The following is a 15,116-nucleotide window of genomic DNA, read 5'->3' on the forward strand; positions in this document are numbered from 1 at the left end:
TTACTATAATTACCATAAGTAAACAAGACCATTGCCAAGAATTGTCAGCTTCTATAAGCCTCTACACTGCATTTTACATTGTGTGTCACCATGACGGATTTTGCGGGAAATCTGCTGGATCTAAACTTTGGTTCTACAAAGAGATATGAATTGATGGTAGACTACGTTTAGAAAGACTATTTGCATTTGCTTACTTACTTCTCTCCAGGATGTTGGAGCAGGAGCCCTCGGTTCAAAGCAGCAGCACTACCAGCCAGGTCATCAGTAGCTCCTCTGTGTCCCACGCTGAAGCCCTGGCCAAGGTGACGCATGTAACCCGTGTCCAGAGAGCTCAGGCCTGGGTGGAGCGCCACCACCTGTCCCGTAATGCCATTCAGCGTCAGAACTGTGCCCGCCAACGAAGCCAACGGCACACACACAACACCTACCTCCACCAGCCAGGCCATCGCAACCCTAGCCACTGAGACTCTGGCCACAGGGCGCCAAGCTTGTAACCAGAAAGTAATCTTTCAGCACGGTCAGACCATACACATAATGGCAACTCACACATACAAACACATACAACATTGGTGACAATAAATGCATGATTTCAACTCATTTTATACATTCCAGTCTTTTCTTGTGCAGATTTAAGCTACACACCAAATGTCTATGTTCCTCATTTGATTCAACACTTGACAACTGTTACCAGTTAATAGGCAGCTAAAATGTCATTTTAACCTGTACTGTATATGACTTTGGAATGAAGATGTACATCTCATGAAATGAGGTACAGTATGTTTGTGTGCATGTGAATTTATACAGTATGCACATGATCTGCTAAGTGGTGTACTTGTGTATGTGGAAAGTCTAGCCTATGCAAAATGTATCCTCAAACATTTTAGGACAAAATGATGTGTACCTACCTACATGTATTTACTTGTATGCACTGATGGTGTACTGTTGGTTCAAAACCTTTTCATACAGCAATAAAATTAATGGACTTGAGGCTAAAACATTATGATGTCCAAACTATGTTGGAGCTGCTCAAAGTTTGTCCCAGGGACAGATCACATGCAAATGTTGATGAGAAGATCTCATTGGTTGAGAGTTAATTGCAACTGCTGTGTTCTATTGCTGACGTGTTTGGCTGAAGGAGGGAGCAGTTAGTGACAACTGGTGGAGACCTGCTATGTCTTTCAATCTTAGTTTTGAATCTAGCCTGATTTATTTTTTTTCCTTTTCAAATTGTTAGCCTTTCTGACTTAAATCATATGGTGCTTCCTCAGTAAACAGAATGAGAATGGATGTTTCCCCTGAAACAAAACTTAACAATCAATCAGCATGCAATTATAAGAGTTTTGGGGGTTCACCTCAGTTGATTGACGGCACACCAACCAAGGAATTCGCCTCTGACTCACAGAGAGACCATGATGATTATACAGGTATGGTGTAAACCATTAAATGACTGGTTACCAAGATGCCACAGTTTCCACTGTGGTCAGGGTCTAAAATCTGTTCCCTTGTTTCTAACGCAGACCTCAGCCATCTCCCAAACGAGATCCCCTTGAGACAGCAGGCCTCTGGTAGCCCTAAGTTGTCTGACAAAGGCCACTCCTGCCTCAAAGAGACAGACAATGAACCACTTCCTGGACGACCCAGGGCAGATTGCCCCTGGCAGGACACGCTCATTCCAATCTATGTTGCATCTGTCACCTTTGCCATAGGAGTCACCATTGCTTTGATCCTGCAAATGTACCTGGGGGAAAGTCTGGTATGCTACACATTATCCATCTAACACATGCAAGTAGAACCACAACTGTAGTCACTTTATTTCTCCTCATTATAGCGGCTTGTCAGGTCTTTATGAAAGGTGTGTTGGTGTCGGACCATGAGCGCTGCACAGCGCTTGGCCAGAAGGTCCTTCAAGATCGAGGATCCAGTGCAGATGCAGCTATTGCTGCCACCCTCTGTTTGGGTGTTGTTCATCCACATGTGTCAGGTGTTGGTGGGTATGTGACAGAGTTATCATGGTATGCTTACTGTAAAATATGGTATGTAGAGATATCTGAGCATAAAATCACCCATCTTTCATTCTTTTTTATGTAGAGGAGGGGTGATGCTGGTTCATGACAACCATAAGAATGAAACCAGGGTGATCAATTTTCAAGAAACCGCACCTTATACACTCAAAGAGGAGATGCTGCAAAATGTTTCACAACTAAAGGTAATAAATGGGATACGGGGAGGGGAAGGGTGAGCATTTAACTTAAGGATGTAGATGTTCATTATCTTTCTTCATCCATTCAGCCAGGTCTGCAAGTAGGAGTACCAGGTATGCTCAGAGGGTTACACCAAGCTCACAATCTGTATGGGAGGTAAAAGAGTAAAGTTTTACTTATAAGTTTTTTACCCATAAAGTGAAAGATATCTTACCACAAAACCAATTCCCTTACCAGAATGTCATGGGAGGATGTGGTCTCCAGAGCCGCTGAGGTAGCCAGAGAAGGTTTCAATGTGTCTCTCAGTCTCTGTGAGTCAAACCATCCCTCTTTACGTTTTCTCACACTGATCTTATCCCATACTCACAATATAACCTGACAATGTCACTTCAATGTATGATGCACTGTCTTCACGGAGATTTGACAAATTTGTCTAATTCTACAGCTGAGGCCATATCAGAGGTAAAAGGTGAGAAGCTACCGGGACGTTTCAGGAACATGTTCTTCCCAGGTGGTCGAGCTCTGCCTCCTGGCTCGTTTCTGAGGATGCCACGTCTTGCAGGAGTCCTGGAAGCTGACCTGTCCGACTTCTACAATGGGAACCTATCGCAAGAGATGGAGGATGAGGTGAGTGGCATTTACACATTGAAAGGCCTGGTTACATGAATAAAACATAGTGTGAAATTTGCTGTTAGTGTAAGAGTATCTTTAATTGACTCCTGCAACAACAACCCAACCTACGCTGTGTTCACAGGTGCGAGCAAATGGAGGAGTCCTAAGCAGAGAGGACATCAGTAACTACAGTGTAGAAGTTGGACAAGCTGTGGAAGGCCTGTATCATGGTAAAGGCTATACTTCTAGACTGGACAAATGTGTCTGAGCTTATGACACCTTTTTCCACATTCTATATCTTCACTTTTCTTTTAGAATTTAAAGTTCAAGTCCCTCCTCCCCCATCTGTTGGTGCAGCCTTGATATCAGCCCTCAACCTTTTGGAGGGCTTCCACCTCAATGAGAACAATAATACAGCCAATGACACATACCACTGGATTGCTGAGGTATTGGATCTCAGTGCTTAAATGTCATAAGGCTTATTTATGCTATGGCAGTGATTATAGAAATGCTACTTCTCCCAAATAAAATTGACTGATGTTCTCCTTCAAGTCTCTCAAAGCAGCTGTAGCTATGGCCAGTGGTTTGGGAGACCCCATGCATGACGCTTCAGTCACTGAGCTACTCTCTGAGATGCTAAGGTAGACTATGCTAACAACATTAAAGTATACTGTGACAGAGATCATGTTAATGTTACTTGTGTTTACCACAGCCAACCACAATCAACTTTCTATTATTATACTGCACAACAACAAAGTAACTCATCAGCACCTTTTCAGGAATTTCTATGAACTTAGTTTCCAGTGAATTTTCTCTATCTCTGTCCTTGTTAAAGCAAGAGTCATGCTGGTGTGCTGCGCCAGATGATCAGTTACTCACATGCATCTCCACCTGAGCATTACTCCACTGTCCACTCCCTCCAGGGTGAGTCAGTGGCTGGCCAGGTGGTGGTCATGGGACCAGATGACCTCACTGTGTCAGTGGCAAGGTGAAGTCCTACATAAATGATCTCACCAGGAGGGTATTTGTGGTTAGGAATGTATTGTTGGGTACATTATTTTCTCTTATCTGTCGTCTTTTGGTGTTGCAGTTCCCTGAGCAGGCCATTTGGGAGCAGAATCATAACCCCCTCAGGCATTCTCCTCAACAGCCACATCCTTGACTTCTCCTGGCCAAACAAAACCCAAGGGCGACTCCTAACCAACCAGGTATGTTACTGTGATAAATCTTACTCAATACAATCAGTCAGGGGTTTACTTTCGTGCCATTCCTGTCATTCCTGAGCAGTATTTTACTTTGGTATCACATTCATAGCTTTTGGCATGCATGTCACTGTGTGGGTTCATGATTTTTCCCATTACTTGTTACCTGTGGCGATTTCCATTTACATGCTTATATTTTGCTGTCATCAGTCTGAAAGCCATACATAAATACATATACAGACTATAACCAGTGGAGTGACCAAGAATTGTTTTTTCCTGTATGATCTCATAATTTGCCTATATAGAATTTATCAATAAAAAGAGAGGGAGAGAAACAGTATGTGTGTGTGGTACTTTAATGATTTGTTCTCTGGTTGCCTTTTGCTCTGTAGAGAAACAGAGTCCAGCCAGGGAAGAGGCCCCTGTCATCTCTCATGCCCACACTAGTGGTGCCAGCCTGGCACAAGTGTGGGATCTATATGGCACTAAGCAATTCAGATGGAGACCACAGTTTGAGTGGGATTACCCAGGTCTGATTCACTTTGCACTACAAAAGTGTTTGTGTTCTGTTGCAATGGAAGTACCTATTGGGGCAGCAATAGTATAAAGGGTTTTTGTAATGCAAAAGCATTTACCTTGTGCCTTTGTCATGTGTGTGCTTTAGGTGTTGATAAATGCATTGTCCTCCCATAAAGAGATAAATGAGAGCCTCTCCCTGGGAAGACTCCATCCCCAGCTTCAACCAAACAGCCTTCTTGTAGACTGTGAGTAGATGACGCAGTAGTCCTCCTCGGCCTGTGCCCTTTGTTTTTGTCACATTAGTCATTTTTCATGTTAGTAATTTCCTGTTTAACCAAATTCTCCCTCATCAGCTGAGTTTCCAGAAGAGGACGTGCAGATGTTGCGCGAAAAGGGTCACATGGTTCAACGGGTGAAGACACTTTCTGTGGTCCAGGCTGTCCAGAGGAACAGGGATATTATTACGGCCATGGCAGAACCTCATTCTGTCATAGTTTAATGTTCTCAGAAATCTTATATCTTATATTCCCCAAAGACATAGCTTGAAATGGAAATATTATCTGATTAGGCTGAACAGTGGTGTGACAGTATGTAAGAATGTGGTGTATTGCCTCATCTGAAAAGCTGTTTTTGTCCTCCATAGTAATGGATGCCATAACAGTATTGTACTCACTGGCCAACAGAGGGCACTCCCTAGTTTCTGTTGAAAGGTGGCACAGTTCACAATTCATATGATTTGTCTTAAAAACTGATTAAAGGAATAAATTCATTATGCTTGAGCTTCTCGTTGTTTGTCAATAGACAATTCCTCAGACAAAAGTTTGGTGTTGACTGGGGGAAAAGCTGTACAACACTGCCTCTCCATTGGTGCTTTGCTGTTACCATAGTCTAGAAAATAAGGCCTGTTACACAAAGGTGATGTGGAGTCAAGATACTGTGAGACACGCATACCAGCTGCATCACAAGGGAGGATATGTCACATGTATTGAATTTGCATGCAGACAAACATGTCACTCAGAAGGGTTACTAGGCCTCGGTTACCATATTTTTCACAATATATACTGAGACTATTTCTTCCCAACTGCTGATGAGAAAAAATACTTTGCAGACATTGTGGAAAGATGTGGTATGATTAATGGTATGATCAGGATATGGTGGTCTCCCTTGTGGTTTTGAAGTTGTAAAAGAAACCTCAGTAAGCCGACACTGGCTTACTTATTTTCTGTCTTCATCAAACACTATGCTGACAGATGAAGCTGCAGTGAGCTTTCTGGATTATTTTAATGGCAATTCTAATAACACTGTACAGTTGAATAAACCCATACTGCCAAAAAAATACGTTTCACATATACCTCAGAATATGTTTAGAGATATGTTTCAACATCTACAAAAAACAATGGCCAAAAATATATTTGTACATGTAGACAACATTTATATGAAAGCGATTTTGGATTTTGGAAATACATTAATCCAAACATATATAACATAAATCCAAAATATATTCTAGCCACTGAAAATACATTTTGAATGAATGTCACCTACATGCTAAAATACATTTTCACTTCAGAAATGAAATGTATTTTATTGATTTTTTTCCTCATCGAGATATCTTCAATGAGTTGTTTTGGCATCTCAAATAAGCGGCAACCTGCCATGTTTTTTTTGCACCGAGACGATACTCGACAATACAACAGTGACTGGAGCTGGTTGGTGTCTGCAGGCCCTCCTGTCTCTAATCTGCAGTCTTAATTACATCTCGCAGAAATGTCGCTGAGAGAAAAGTTGCCTGAGAGGAGGAGAGGTATGGGCGCTGCCAAGTGGGCGTTGACAGTCACAGCCAGGTCAGTGATATACTGTATATTGTGTCAGTCTGCTGCTGGGCTCTCAGACTTCCTCACTCAGGGAAACACTGCTGGAGCGGCAGCATGTCACCAACACTGGACTAGTTGCTCTTGACGTTTTGACAAGCAAACACTGTAAGTATGCAAGCGTTTCTGTGTTGACCAAGGCTGAACCGGCTCCCTAATGAATGTTGCAGGATCTAACGTTATTAAAACTGCAGTAGAGGACAAAGCAGGCCAGTTTGTGTGCAGTTTGAGAGGTTAGAGTGTCCTAGATGGTGTCAAGTGGTGGTGTAATGTTGCTTGTTTTATCCTCATAAAAAAAAATCACTATTCCTATAATTTTCCTGTAGGGACTTATAATATATCTGTGGTATTCATTAGTGAATTTATGGTGTTACTATAATATTCCTATCGGGACCTATAGCAATATTATGTTTTTGCTAGAATATTTTTGTAGTATCCTTCTAAAATGTATTATAGGATTGCTACAGTTATTTTTTGTATGGGTAACTTGGCACAGTGTGTCATTTTTTCTGTCATGGTGTTTGTACTCTCCAGTGACATGAAATGATGAGCTATTTAACTGATCAGTTAGATAGGCTGTCTGTTGATTTGAAATGCATTACATTACATTACATAATTTTGTCAACAGTAGTCAAACCAACTGTATAGGCTAGTGTGACTGATTTTCTCTCAACTTGTTTTTATATTGGCTGAGCTGGGAGCTATTGTTGATTGAGACAGAGCTGGACTTTGACACATAACACAGAATTAAATCAGGAAGTTTTACAATGTGTACAATACAGTGTACTTCTACTGTGTTTCTACAGGTTGCCTGCTGCTACAGCTACACAGAGAGCCTGTGCCCTAAAGCTGTTTGCAAGACTGAATTGGGTAAAACACGTGGGGTTCAATGGAGACCAAAGCTGATGCAAAGGAGAAGTTCTTCATCGTGACACGAGGGAAGGCGAGGAAAGGCTTCTCCAGGGGATGTATTGGCCGCGTGGAGGCAGAGACACAGCGGGGGGAACTGATGGGACTGCTGTACAGCGGCGGCAGCAACGCGGGCGGCCCCAAGAGCGGGGGCATCGTGAGGCGGGAGGACACGTACCCGCTCACCCGCCACCAGGCCCAGCTGCTGCTCTTCGTGTCCCCCTCCAGCAAGCGCCTGGAGCTGCTGTGTAACCCCCAGCTGTTCTCGGCTATCTGCGAGCTGTCTCAGGACGACCTGGTGGTGGTGAAGCACAAGAAGGGACACCTGCCAGGCCTGGTGAGGAACCTGATGCAGATCGGGAGGAAGGAGAAACAAGAGGACCTGCACATGCTTGGCTTCGAGGTGGAGTTTGTGGTGAGTTGACTTAACATGCTTTAGACATCACAGTCTTGGGCAGTGGTCTCCAAGAGTATGCAGGTTTTCATTCCAACCAATCACTAGTGCAGCTGAAACACACCTTCAGCCAGAGAGGGGGAAGTCATCCGTCAAATCTGCTGCTGTGGTGTTGTGGTTGGAATGGAACTTTTGGCCCTCCATGGCACATGGTCTAGAGTGTGTTTGTGCCTGGGATGAAAGAACAGAATGCATTGACATACAGATGTACAACTCAAGGGAATGTATCGAGACAAGGTTGACTAGATGCATTCCTGTGACCTCTCTGTGTCCTGAGGAAAATAACTGAATTATCTGTCAAAAGATTGCCAGAGAGAGCTTTTACGTAACCCTCAGTGACATTAGTGGAGCATGTACAGAGGCACAGGAGCTGTATGTGTTTACTTCTGAGTGATGAAGCCGTCCTTGTTATTAAGTGGCAGTATTTGCTTTACACTGAATGTTTCATTTTTTCCTTGCAGGACACTGATCATAGTCTGTCATCCAAGAAATCTGCTCCTCTACCGCTGTTCAGTGCAGCGGACATCATCCAGGTGGTCCCAGCTTACTCTGTCCCCTTTGGACAGCACTGGAGGGACAGCCACAGTGGGGGTCAGTACTGAGTGCTAACAGTATCAGGGATGGTCCAAGTCAAAGTTTATTGTGTCCCTCTTTGACATTTGGCATGTAGAATATCTGAATCGCACAGGCAAAATGAACTGAATATTAATTTTCAAGCAGCAGGTGTTCTTCAAAGTATATCTTTGGGGCTTGCTATTGGTTCACAAAACCCTCCTCCCCCTCCTTTCTTATCAGCCAATGAAAACAAGTCATTGAAGGCTTTGATCGAGCACCTGTGACTGCAGCGGGGGCAGAGATCAAGCGGTCCTCGTACAAAACTAGAAAAACTGGCCCCTGTTGCTGTGGAATGCAGCATCACATGGTCTGGCACTTGTGCACATTCTGTGCTCTGAGCTGTCTGCATACCTCATATGTAGACCTGTGGCATGTTTACTGGAGGTCAATCTGATGACATGCAGCATGTGACAAAGCCTAAAAAATGTCACATGACTTCCTAACCCCCCCCCCCCCCCCCATACCTTTTCTCAGGTCTAAACAGAAAGGCGGTGTCACGCATCAACTCTATGCCAAATATGGGCTCTCGTGGACCTCAATTGAGGGAAAACCATGCGGGCCAGAGCATCACTCAAAGCCAAAGCCCTAACCCCTCCCAGGTGCATCTGGAGGTGGGATCCACGGTGGAGGTGGTGTCCAACACAGGGGTCACAGTGTATGGGGTCATCCGCTGGATGGGGGTCCCTGGAGGAAAGACCAATGAATGGGCAGGGATTGAATTGGTGAGTGGCTCGAATTAGGTGCAGTAGAGTTTTCTGTAGGTTTTAAGTATCTGAAATATCTCTTTTATCGACCTTGGTTCTCATTCTTTCAGGACTATGAGGTGAATGGCTGCTCTGATGGGAGTTATGGAGGCCAGAGGTATTTCTCTTGCAAAGCGAGCATGGCTTTGTTTGTTCCTGTTACAATGTGCAGCCCCGACAGCAGGTTCCACCGCTCTTCTACTGGAAAGGAGACCCCCAAACCCACAGAACGTCCCCCAGGTTACACACTTGTCATGCAATTTATACATCAACACTAATATCATTGTTGTAACATCTTTCTTAATGTCTCTAATAGAAAAAAGCCATATAACATTACACTATTTCTGTATGTTTGCTTCAGTCCCCCCATTAGAAGACTCAGAGGAGGATGCACCACCTATCCCTGAATCAGAGGTCTTGTCGTTGTTAGTGGGAAGAATGAAAGGGATCCAGGGTCACTTCAACTCCTGTTACCTCGATGCCACACTCTTCAGGTAAAACCAGTTCACCACCCTTTAGGGCATTTGATTCTCCAGCAGCATACTGTTCTTAACTCAGCTCAGATTTACTTTAATCTCATAGTACTGGAGGTAATTTCATGTAGAGGAGATCATGTAAAGCCGAATGAGCATGGCAAACTGTATCTGGAAGAGTGCTGAGTTGATAAAGCAAATGCGGTTTTCTGTCTTCACAGTTTGTTCAGCTCATCCATGACCCTGGATAATATCTGCCACAAGCCTGCTGACACAGAACAATCCATAAACTGCACTCTCAGAAAAGAGATTGTCAACCGTTTACGCAGGTATAAACATTCTGTCCAAGACTGTGTTCTTTTTCTGCCATGAGACCATCTTGTACTATCATCTAGTTTGCTAAATAAGGGCATTGTGACATTTTACGTAATTTCATCTGGTAAACAAGTTCCTTCTGTTTGCTTTGCCTTAGTGATAGGGATACGCTAGTTGGATTCGCCAGCTAACATGAAATGCATACATGCTTAAAACTTAACTACATAAGAAGTTGTGTCTTTTTGTGTGTACTCCTGTTTGTTTTGGCCTATGCAGGCCGTTGCAGTGTGTGAGTTATTGTGTTTGCTCACTGATAGCTAATGTGTGTTCTGCAGACAAGGGTTTGTGCCTGCTGAGAGTGTGATGAACTTCCGTAAACAGCTTGGCTGTGACACCTTCCAAACAGAGGAAAAAGGTACACACATACAAATCTTGTTTTGTTGTGATTGGTTTATAAAATAGCATTTTGAACGTAAAAGTATTTTGTCATTGTAACATGTCGTGACAGTTGTGTATGTTTTCATTACCTTGCTCTCTGCAGACCCTGAAGAGTTCATCACAGTCCTTTTTCAGAGGGTGCTTTGCATGGAGCCACTGCTTAAGCTCAGGTACACACCTGAGCTGCCCAGCATTAATGATAACCTGTCCTGTTTTGCTATGTGAAGCTGAGTTGCTGAACTGTCGTTTCTCTCAGATCGAGAGGAGAGACATCGCAAGATGCCTACACCTTCCAGATCATTCTAGAAAAAGAGCAGGTGGGACAGATGCCCACCGTCCAACAGCTGCTGGACACCTCCTTCCTGTCATGTGACCTCAAGTTTGAAGAGGTGGGTGCTGCTCTGCTATGTTATCCTAGGAAAAGTAGATATAAGGCCTAGTGGTTACTTAATTCCACCATTTGTCCCTCAGATCCCATCCTGTCTAATGGTGCAGATGCCAAGGTTTGGAAAGAAGTATAAGATGTTTCCTCACATCATCCCCTCCACAGAGCTGGACATCACAGATCTCCTACACAACTGTGAGCAACAGAGACATAATCTGCACTATTTAAACTAAAGCACGTGAAGGGAATACTTGTTACAATTCAGTATTTTGAAACAGCTTGAGTCGTAACATGCCTATGGATCGCCTACCTCTCCTAACAGCTCCTAGAGATTGCTTTATCTGTGGGCGTTTGGCAGAGCATGAGTGCCTCCAGTGTCTGCCAGATCGCAAACTGCAGCCAGGGAGAATCAAACAGTACTGCACCACCTGCAACACACAGGTAAGCCGAATGGCCGTTATAGATGCCAAGTGCCCCACTTTACCCACTTCCACTGTAAACCTTTCTGCATGTCTCCCTTCTCCAAAGGTGCACACCCATCCCTCCCGGCAGGGCCACTCTCACAGAGCGCTGGCGGTGCCAGCAGAGACGCCCGCCGATGCCCCTGTGCCCAGACACATGATGCAGCTGTTTGCTGTTCTCTGTATTCACACCAGCCACTATGTGTCCTTTGTAAAATATGGCCCTGACCCTCACTCCTGGCTCTTCTTTGACAGCATGGCCGACAGATGCGGTAAGATAGATTTCAGCTTGTTTCCTTTTATTTATTTAAGTTAATTTGTTATCTCCTGACCTGAGCAAGCAATCCTAATGTACAACAAGTCATTTCACACTCAACAAGGCATAGTCATGTTCGTGCAAATGCTGACTTGTTTTGGGTTTTTTTTGTGAAATGGTTACCCATGACTGCCTGATTTTCTGAGAATGCAGCCTCGATTGTGAGATAACACCACACTCTGACGTCTGTGACAGGTTTTTATCTCGTCTTGTGCTGATGTCTAATCTTAAGTCCAACCCCCTTCCCAGGTGATGACCAAAGTGGTTACAACATTCCAGAGATCAGGGCTTGTCCGGAGCTGGGTGACTTCCTGTCCCAGTCGGAGGAGGAGCTAGCACGGGCCAACCCCTCCCAGGCTGGAGAACTGGTGCGCAGGCTGCTGTGTGACTCCTACATGTTTTTATACCAGAAGCCATCCAAGCCACAAATAAAACCATCAGGAGCCTAAAACACAGGAGTGGACGAGGACACGGCGTTCCCATAACACTGCCTTTATAACCTTGCGTCTGTGCATCGCCACAGCAAGGTTTAGTGTTGATGATTATTAGCTACAAACAGCAGGAGCTGAAACAGATGCTTTTAACATTACAGAAAAAACAATTATAGTTTTATAGTTTTATTATAGTTTAACAAATTTGACTTAGAACGACCTTAGTCAAAATGTATGTTGATTTGTTAAGAGGGGAAAAATGGGCAGTTGAAATATGACGTTTTAAACTCTTCTTTCATTGCCATCATTGTCCCTTGCTAGTCTTTTGTTGTTGTTTGTGCCTCTGTGATTATTTATATTATAGATTTATAAAGGAAATGGTAGGACATAAATGATTTTATAACTTTGTGCTCAATTGTTTCTTTGCCTTTTTATTTGATAAATTAAAGTGAAAATCCACTCAAGCAATTATTGACATGTTCCTAAGTAATTTTCAGTCTTGATTTGTGAGCAGGATACAGGCCTATCAAATATATGATCAATGATTTTTATGTGTAGCCACATAATTGTGCACTAATACGAAACATTAAGCTGTTTTAGGTGTAAAAGTAAAAAACACATTTGTTGGATCCACAAAATCATTCATTGCCAATGGATCAATTGCCAAAGTGTCTCTTCCAAGATCATAGACATGTGCATTTTGTTAAAAGATGGGATTTCCATTGAAAGACATGGCAGAAGACATGTTAAAAAGTACATGTGTGTAGGCCATTTACTGTAACATTTGTGCTGTGTGTAGATAGCTCATACTCCTATCAGAGCATTAACAATACATATTTTCCATAAAAAAAATGTGGAAAAAATGCTATTAGAGATATATTTATTGTGAATTTTCTATCACATAATTGCTTTTCAAAAATGATTGCCCATTAGTCTTGCCACTGATGTTATAATAACAAAGTGGTCAAGAAGGGGTGTTATGTTTGTATCTCCATCTGAGGTACAAGCAACAATGGAAATCTAATGACACTTAAAAAATAACAATGGAATTATCTTGTATTAAAACTCAGGCTACAAGATAAGCTGAGGCTTCATAATGCCTGATTGTTCTGAAAGTTGTCTCGCTTCCCAAGCATCACAGTTTGACATCAAACATACTGTATATCACAATACACTCAATCAAGACAACAGCTGAAAATCCAAATTTGATTCACATTATTGACCTCCAGGGATCCCTATATACTTTCCCTATCTTTTATTTGTATTTGTACATAGCCCGCTGCCTATCAAGGGTTCATGTATTTTAACAGCTTAATAGGATGCAGAACAGATACATTTTTAATTGTTCAATCTAAAGTCAGGGACCCTAAGGAACAAATTCTAATGAGTCTGAATAAAAAGCCGTTTTTCAGATGGGCAGTGAAAATAAGTAAACAAGTGAAGGTGGAATAGTTATATTTATTTACAATAAGTTCTATGAGGCCAAGTGAATTCTATTAGGTAATATTATGGTCTGCAATGCCCCCTAGTGGACAAAAATCAGATTGCCTTGAATGGCATCCACTGAGATCCTCAATAAAGTGTAGATGGATTCTGAGAGTTTGAAGAAGAGGATATTCATCCCAAAAAAGTGACACAACCTTTTTAAAATGATAGATAGCAATCAATAATTGCTTTTTAAAGGATAGTCACTAACTTATGTCTTTCGCTGACAAAATGACAGCACGTGTACACACTGGATCCTCTGTTTTTGAGAGATATTGAATAATAAGTAATGATTTCACCCCAGAATGGATATATTACACTTTGAAATATAACTCTTCATATTATGTATTCTTGGGTTGGTACATGCCACAACCCACACAAATGTGCACATATATAAACTCTGAAGGACAGATGCTGATGATAAACCATGTTCAATAAAAAATGTTGTGATTCTAGGGTTGGCAGACCTTCAGAACAAAAGTATAGACTAAATATATTCACGTTATCATTTGCTTTCAAAACTTTCAAAACATTTGCAACAGAGTTTTGTTTCAAGAATACTAAACTGGAAGTTAACATGAGTGTCCATGCATTGCCTAGAAATCCAAAAGGAAGTCCAGGTAGAATGCTGGTGTTATTCAGATATTGTTCTACGTTCTCCCATCAACCAGCTTGGGAATCCCCACAATAACACTACGAGGATCATAACATGATGCAAATACAGCTGCCATCATTCTAGGAGATGTTAAATGATACTTTCAGAGATGTCAAACCTACCTTTTGGGAATTTTCAGGTAGCCTAATGTTGTTCTTATTCCAAACCATGCCTCTAACTTTCAAGTTCAGCATGGCACATGACCTATAATCTGGAACACTTTGAGTTGATATGGGATAGGCCTGGTGGCTCTCCTCTTACAAGGTTATTCACAGCAGAGGGCAGGATAGGCTCCTGTCATACCAGTTACATGCCATACATTCTGGGCTAGACCATTCTGAAATCACAACAAGCACAATGCCATTCCAAGGGCTTGAAGCCAGGCTGGCACAGGTAGCTCATTGAACTCCAGCAGAATGTGTAACTCAAATTAATTCTGCTCATGATGTCAGCGATTTGTGTTTTGATAGGATGACAGACCAAGAGGTATAATTTGATGTGCCTGTAGAACTCTTTGGATGACATGAGGATAGGGAAATGAAAATAGTTGATAGTTCAATGATTTCCACCATTAATGAGCTAAAAGAAAGGTAAGACCAGATCTCTTTGGCAAAATGTGGTGATGTGGGATAATACTCCTGCATCTCCTGTGTCCACACAGACGCATCTTTAATTTTTCAGGAGTAAACCAATTGCAATTAAGAGGGAGGAAAGATTGGATTCTAAAACAGGTGAAAACCTGATTCAGGATGAGGGGGAAGAGTGCTGCAATCAGTGGTGGGGCTGACATTCCTGTGAGCACTTAGTTAACTTCTCTTCTTGTTAGTAGGCCTGCACTACAAGTCAAAACGGCATCTTGCTTATAATAGAAACTCCTGTCGCCTATGGTAATATAACCCTACATATTTGTTTTTCTTATCAAATGAATGCATAAAACAAACAAACAAGCGACCAAACAGGCAAACAGGAAGACAACCATCCTGGATCAGCTTGTACTCTGTGACCAACGTGGTCTGGAGAGGCCAACACGTTTT

General features: G+C 42.5%; 2 protein-coding genes across 3 annotated transcripts; both read left to right on the plus strand.

Moving 5' to 3' along the window:
- The first annotated feature begins 1,459 nt into the window (after nucleotides 1-1,459).
- Nucleotides 1,460-5,098, plus strand: LOC139641309 (glutathione hydrolase 7-like). The gene is made up of 14 exons (XM_071515616.1): nucleotides 1,460-1,753; nucleotides 1,840-1,991; nucleotides 2,089-2,206; nucleotides 2,290-2,357; nucleotides 2,439-2,512; nucleotides 2,647-2,828; nucleotides 2,956-3,043; nucleotides 3,129-3,259; nucleotides 3,366-3,454; nucleotides 3,649-3,801; nucleotides 3,904-4,021; nucleotides 4,408-4,545; nucleotides 4,680-4,779; nucleotides 4,888-5,098. Exons 1-14 carry the CDS (start codon nucleotides 1,460-1,462, stop codon nucleotides 5,031-5,033), a joined length of 1,851 nt encoding a protein of 616 aa, XP_071371717.1. The 3' UTR covers nucleotides 5,034-5,098.
- Nucleotides 5,099-6,415: 1,317 nt separating this feature from the next.
- Nucleotides 6,416-12,415, plus strand: cyld2 (cylindromatosis (turban tumor syndrome) 2). 2 transcript variants are annotated; one of them, XM_071515612.1, is made up of 14 exons: nucleotides 6,416-6,510; nucleotides 7,209-7,726; nucleotides 8,227-8,356; nucleotides 8,855-9,102; nucleotides 9,195-9,363; nucleotides 9,485-9,617; nucleotides 9,818-9,925; nucleotides 10,247-10,350; nucleotides 10,420-10,519; nucleotides 10,606-10,738; nucleotides 10,821-10,929; nucleotides 11,057-11,175; nucleotides 11,263-11,467; nucleotides 11,761-12,415. In XM_071515612.1, the coding sequence occupies exons 2-14, from the start codon at nucleotides 7,292-7,294 to the stop codon at nucleotides 11,958-11,960; spliced, it is 2,193 nt and encodes a 730-aa protein (XP_071371713.1). In that variant the 5' UTR covers nucleotides 6,416-6,510; nucleotides 7,209-7,291; the 3' UTR covers nucleotides 11,961-12,415. The 2 variants fall into 2 exon arrangements, with proteins under 2 accessions (XP_071371713.1, XP_071371714.1); XM_071515613.1 differs by having other exon boundaries at nucleotides 10,247-10,326; nucleotides 10,453-10,519.
- Nucleotides 12,416-15,116: the final 2,701 nt, after the last annotated feature.

This window comes from Centroberyx affinis, unplaced genomic scaffold (genome assembly GCF_046629955.1).
Source record: "Centroberyx affinis isolate AG114_WGS23_722 - 3 ecotype Tasmania unplaced genomic scaffold, CSIRO-AGI_Caff_v1 ptg000361l_1, whole genome shotgun sequence".
NCBI classification, from domain to species: Eukaryota; Metazoa; Chordata; class Actinopteri; order Beryciformes; family Berycidae; genus Centroberyx; species Centroberyx affinis.

What these genes read in the sequence shown, in the direction of transcription:
- LOC139641309 (XM_071515616.1), top strand. Translation starts at nt 1,460, where the DNA reads ATGCCACAGTTTCCACTGTGGTCAGGGTCTAAAATCTGTTCCCTTGTT. An exon ending in AAAATGTTTCACAACTAAAG is followed by an intron (nt 2,207 to 2,289) that starts GTAATAAATGGG and finishes TCATCCATTCAG; the next exon opens with CCAGGTCTGCAAGTAGGAGT. An exon ending in GCTCACAATCTGTATGGGAG is followed by an intron (nt 2,358 to 2,438) that starts GTAAAAGAGTAA and finishes TTCCCTTACCAG; the next exon opens with AATGTCATGGGAGGATGTGG.
- cyld2 (XM_071515612.1), top strand. Translation starts at nt 7,292, where the DNA reads ATGGAGACCAAAGCTGATGCAAAGGAGAAGTTCTTCATCGTGACACGA. An exon ending in AATGGGCAGGGATTGAATTG is followed by an intron (nt 9,103 to 9,194) that starts GTGAGTGGCTCG and finishes TCATTCTTTCAG; the next exon opens with GACTATGAGGTGAATGGCTG. An exon ending in GAGCCACTGCTTAAGCTCAG is followed by an intron (nt 10,520 to 10,605) that starts GTACACACCTGA and finishes CGTTTCTCTCAG; the next exon opens with ATCGAGAGGAGAGACATCGC.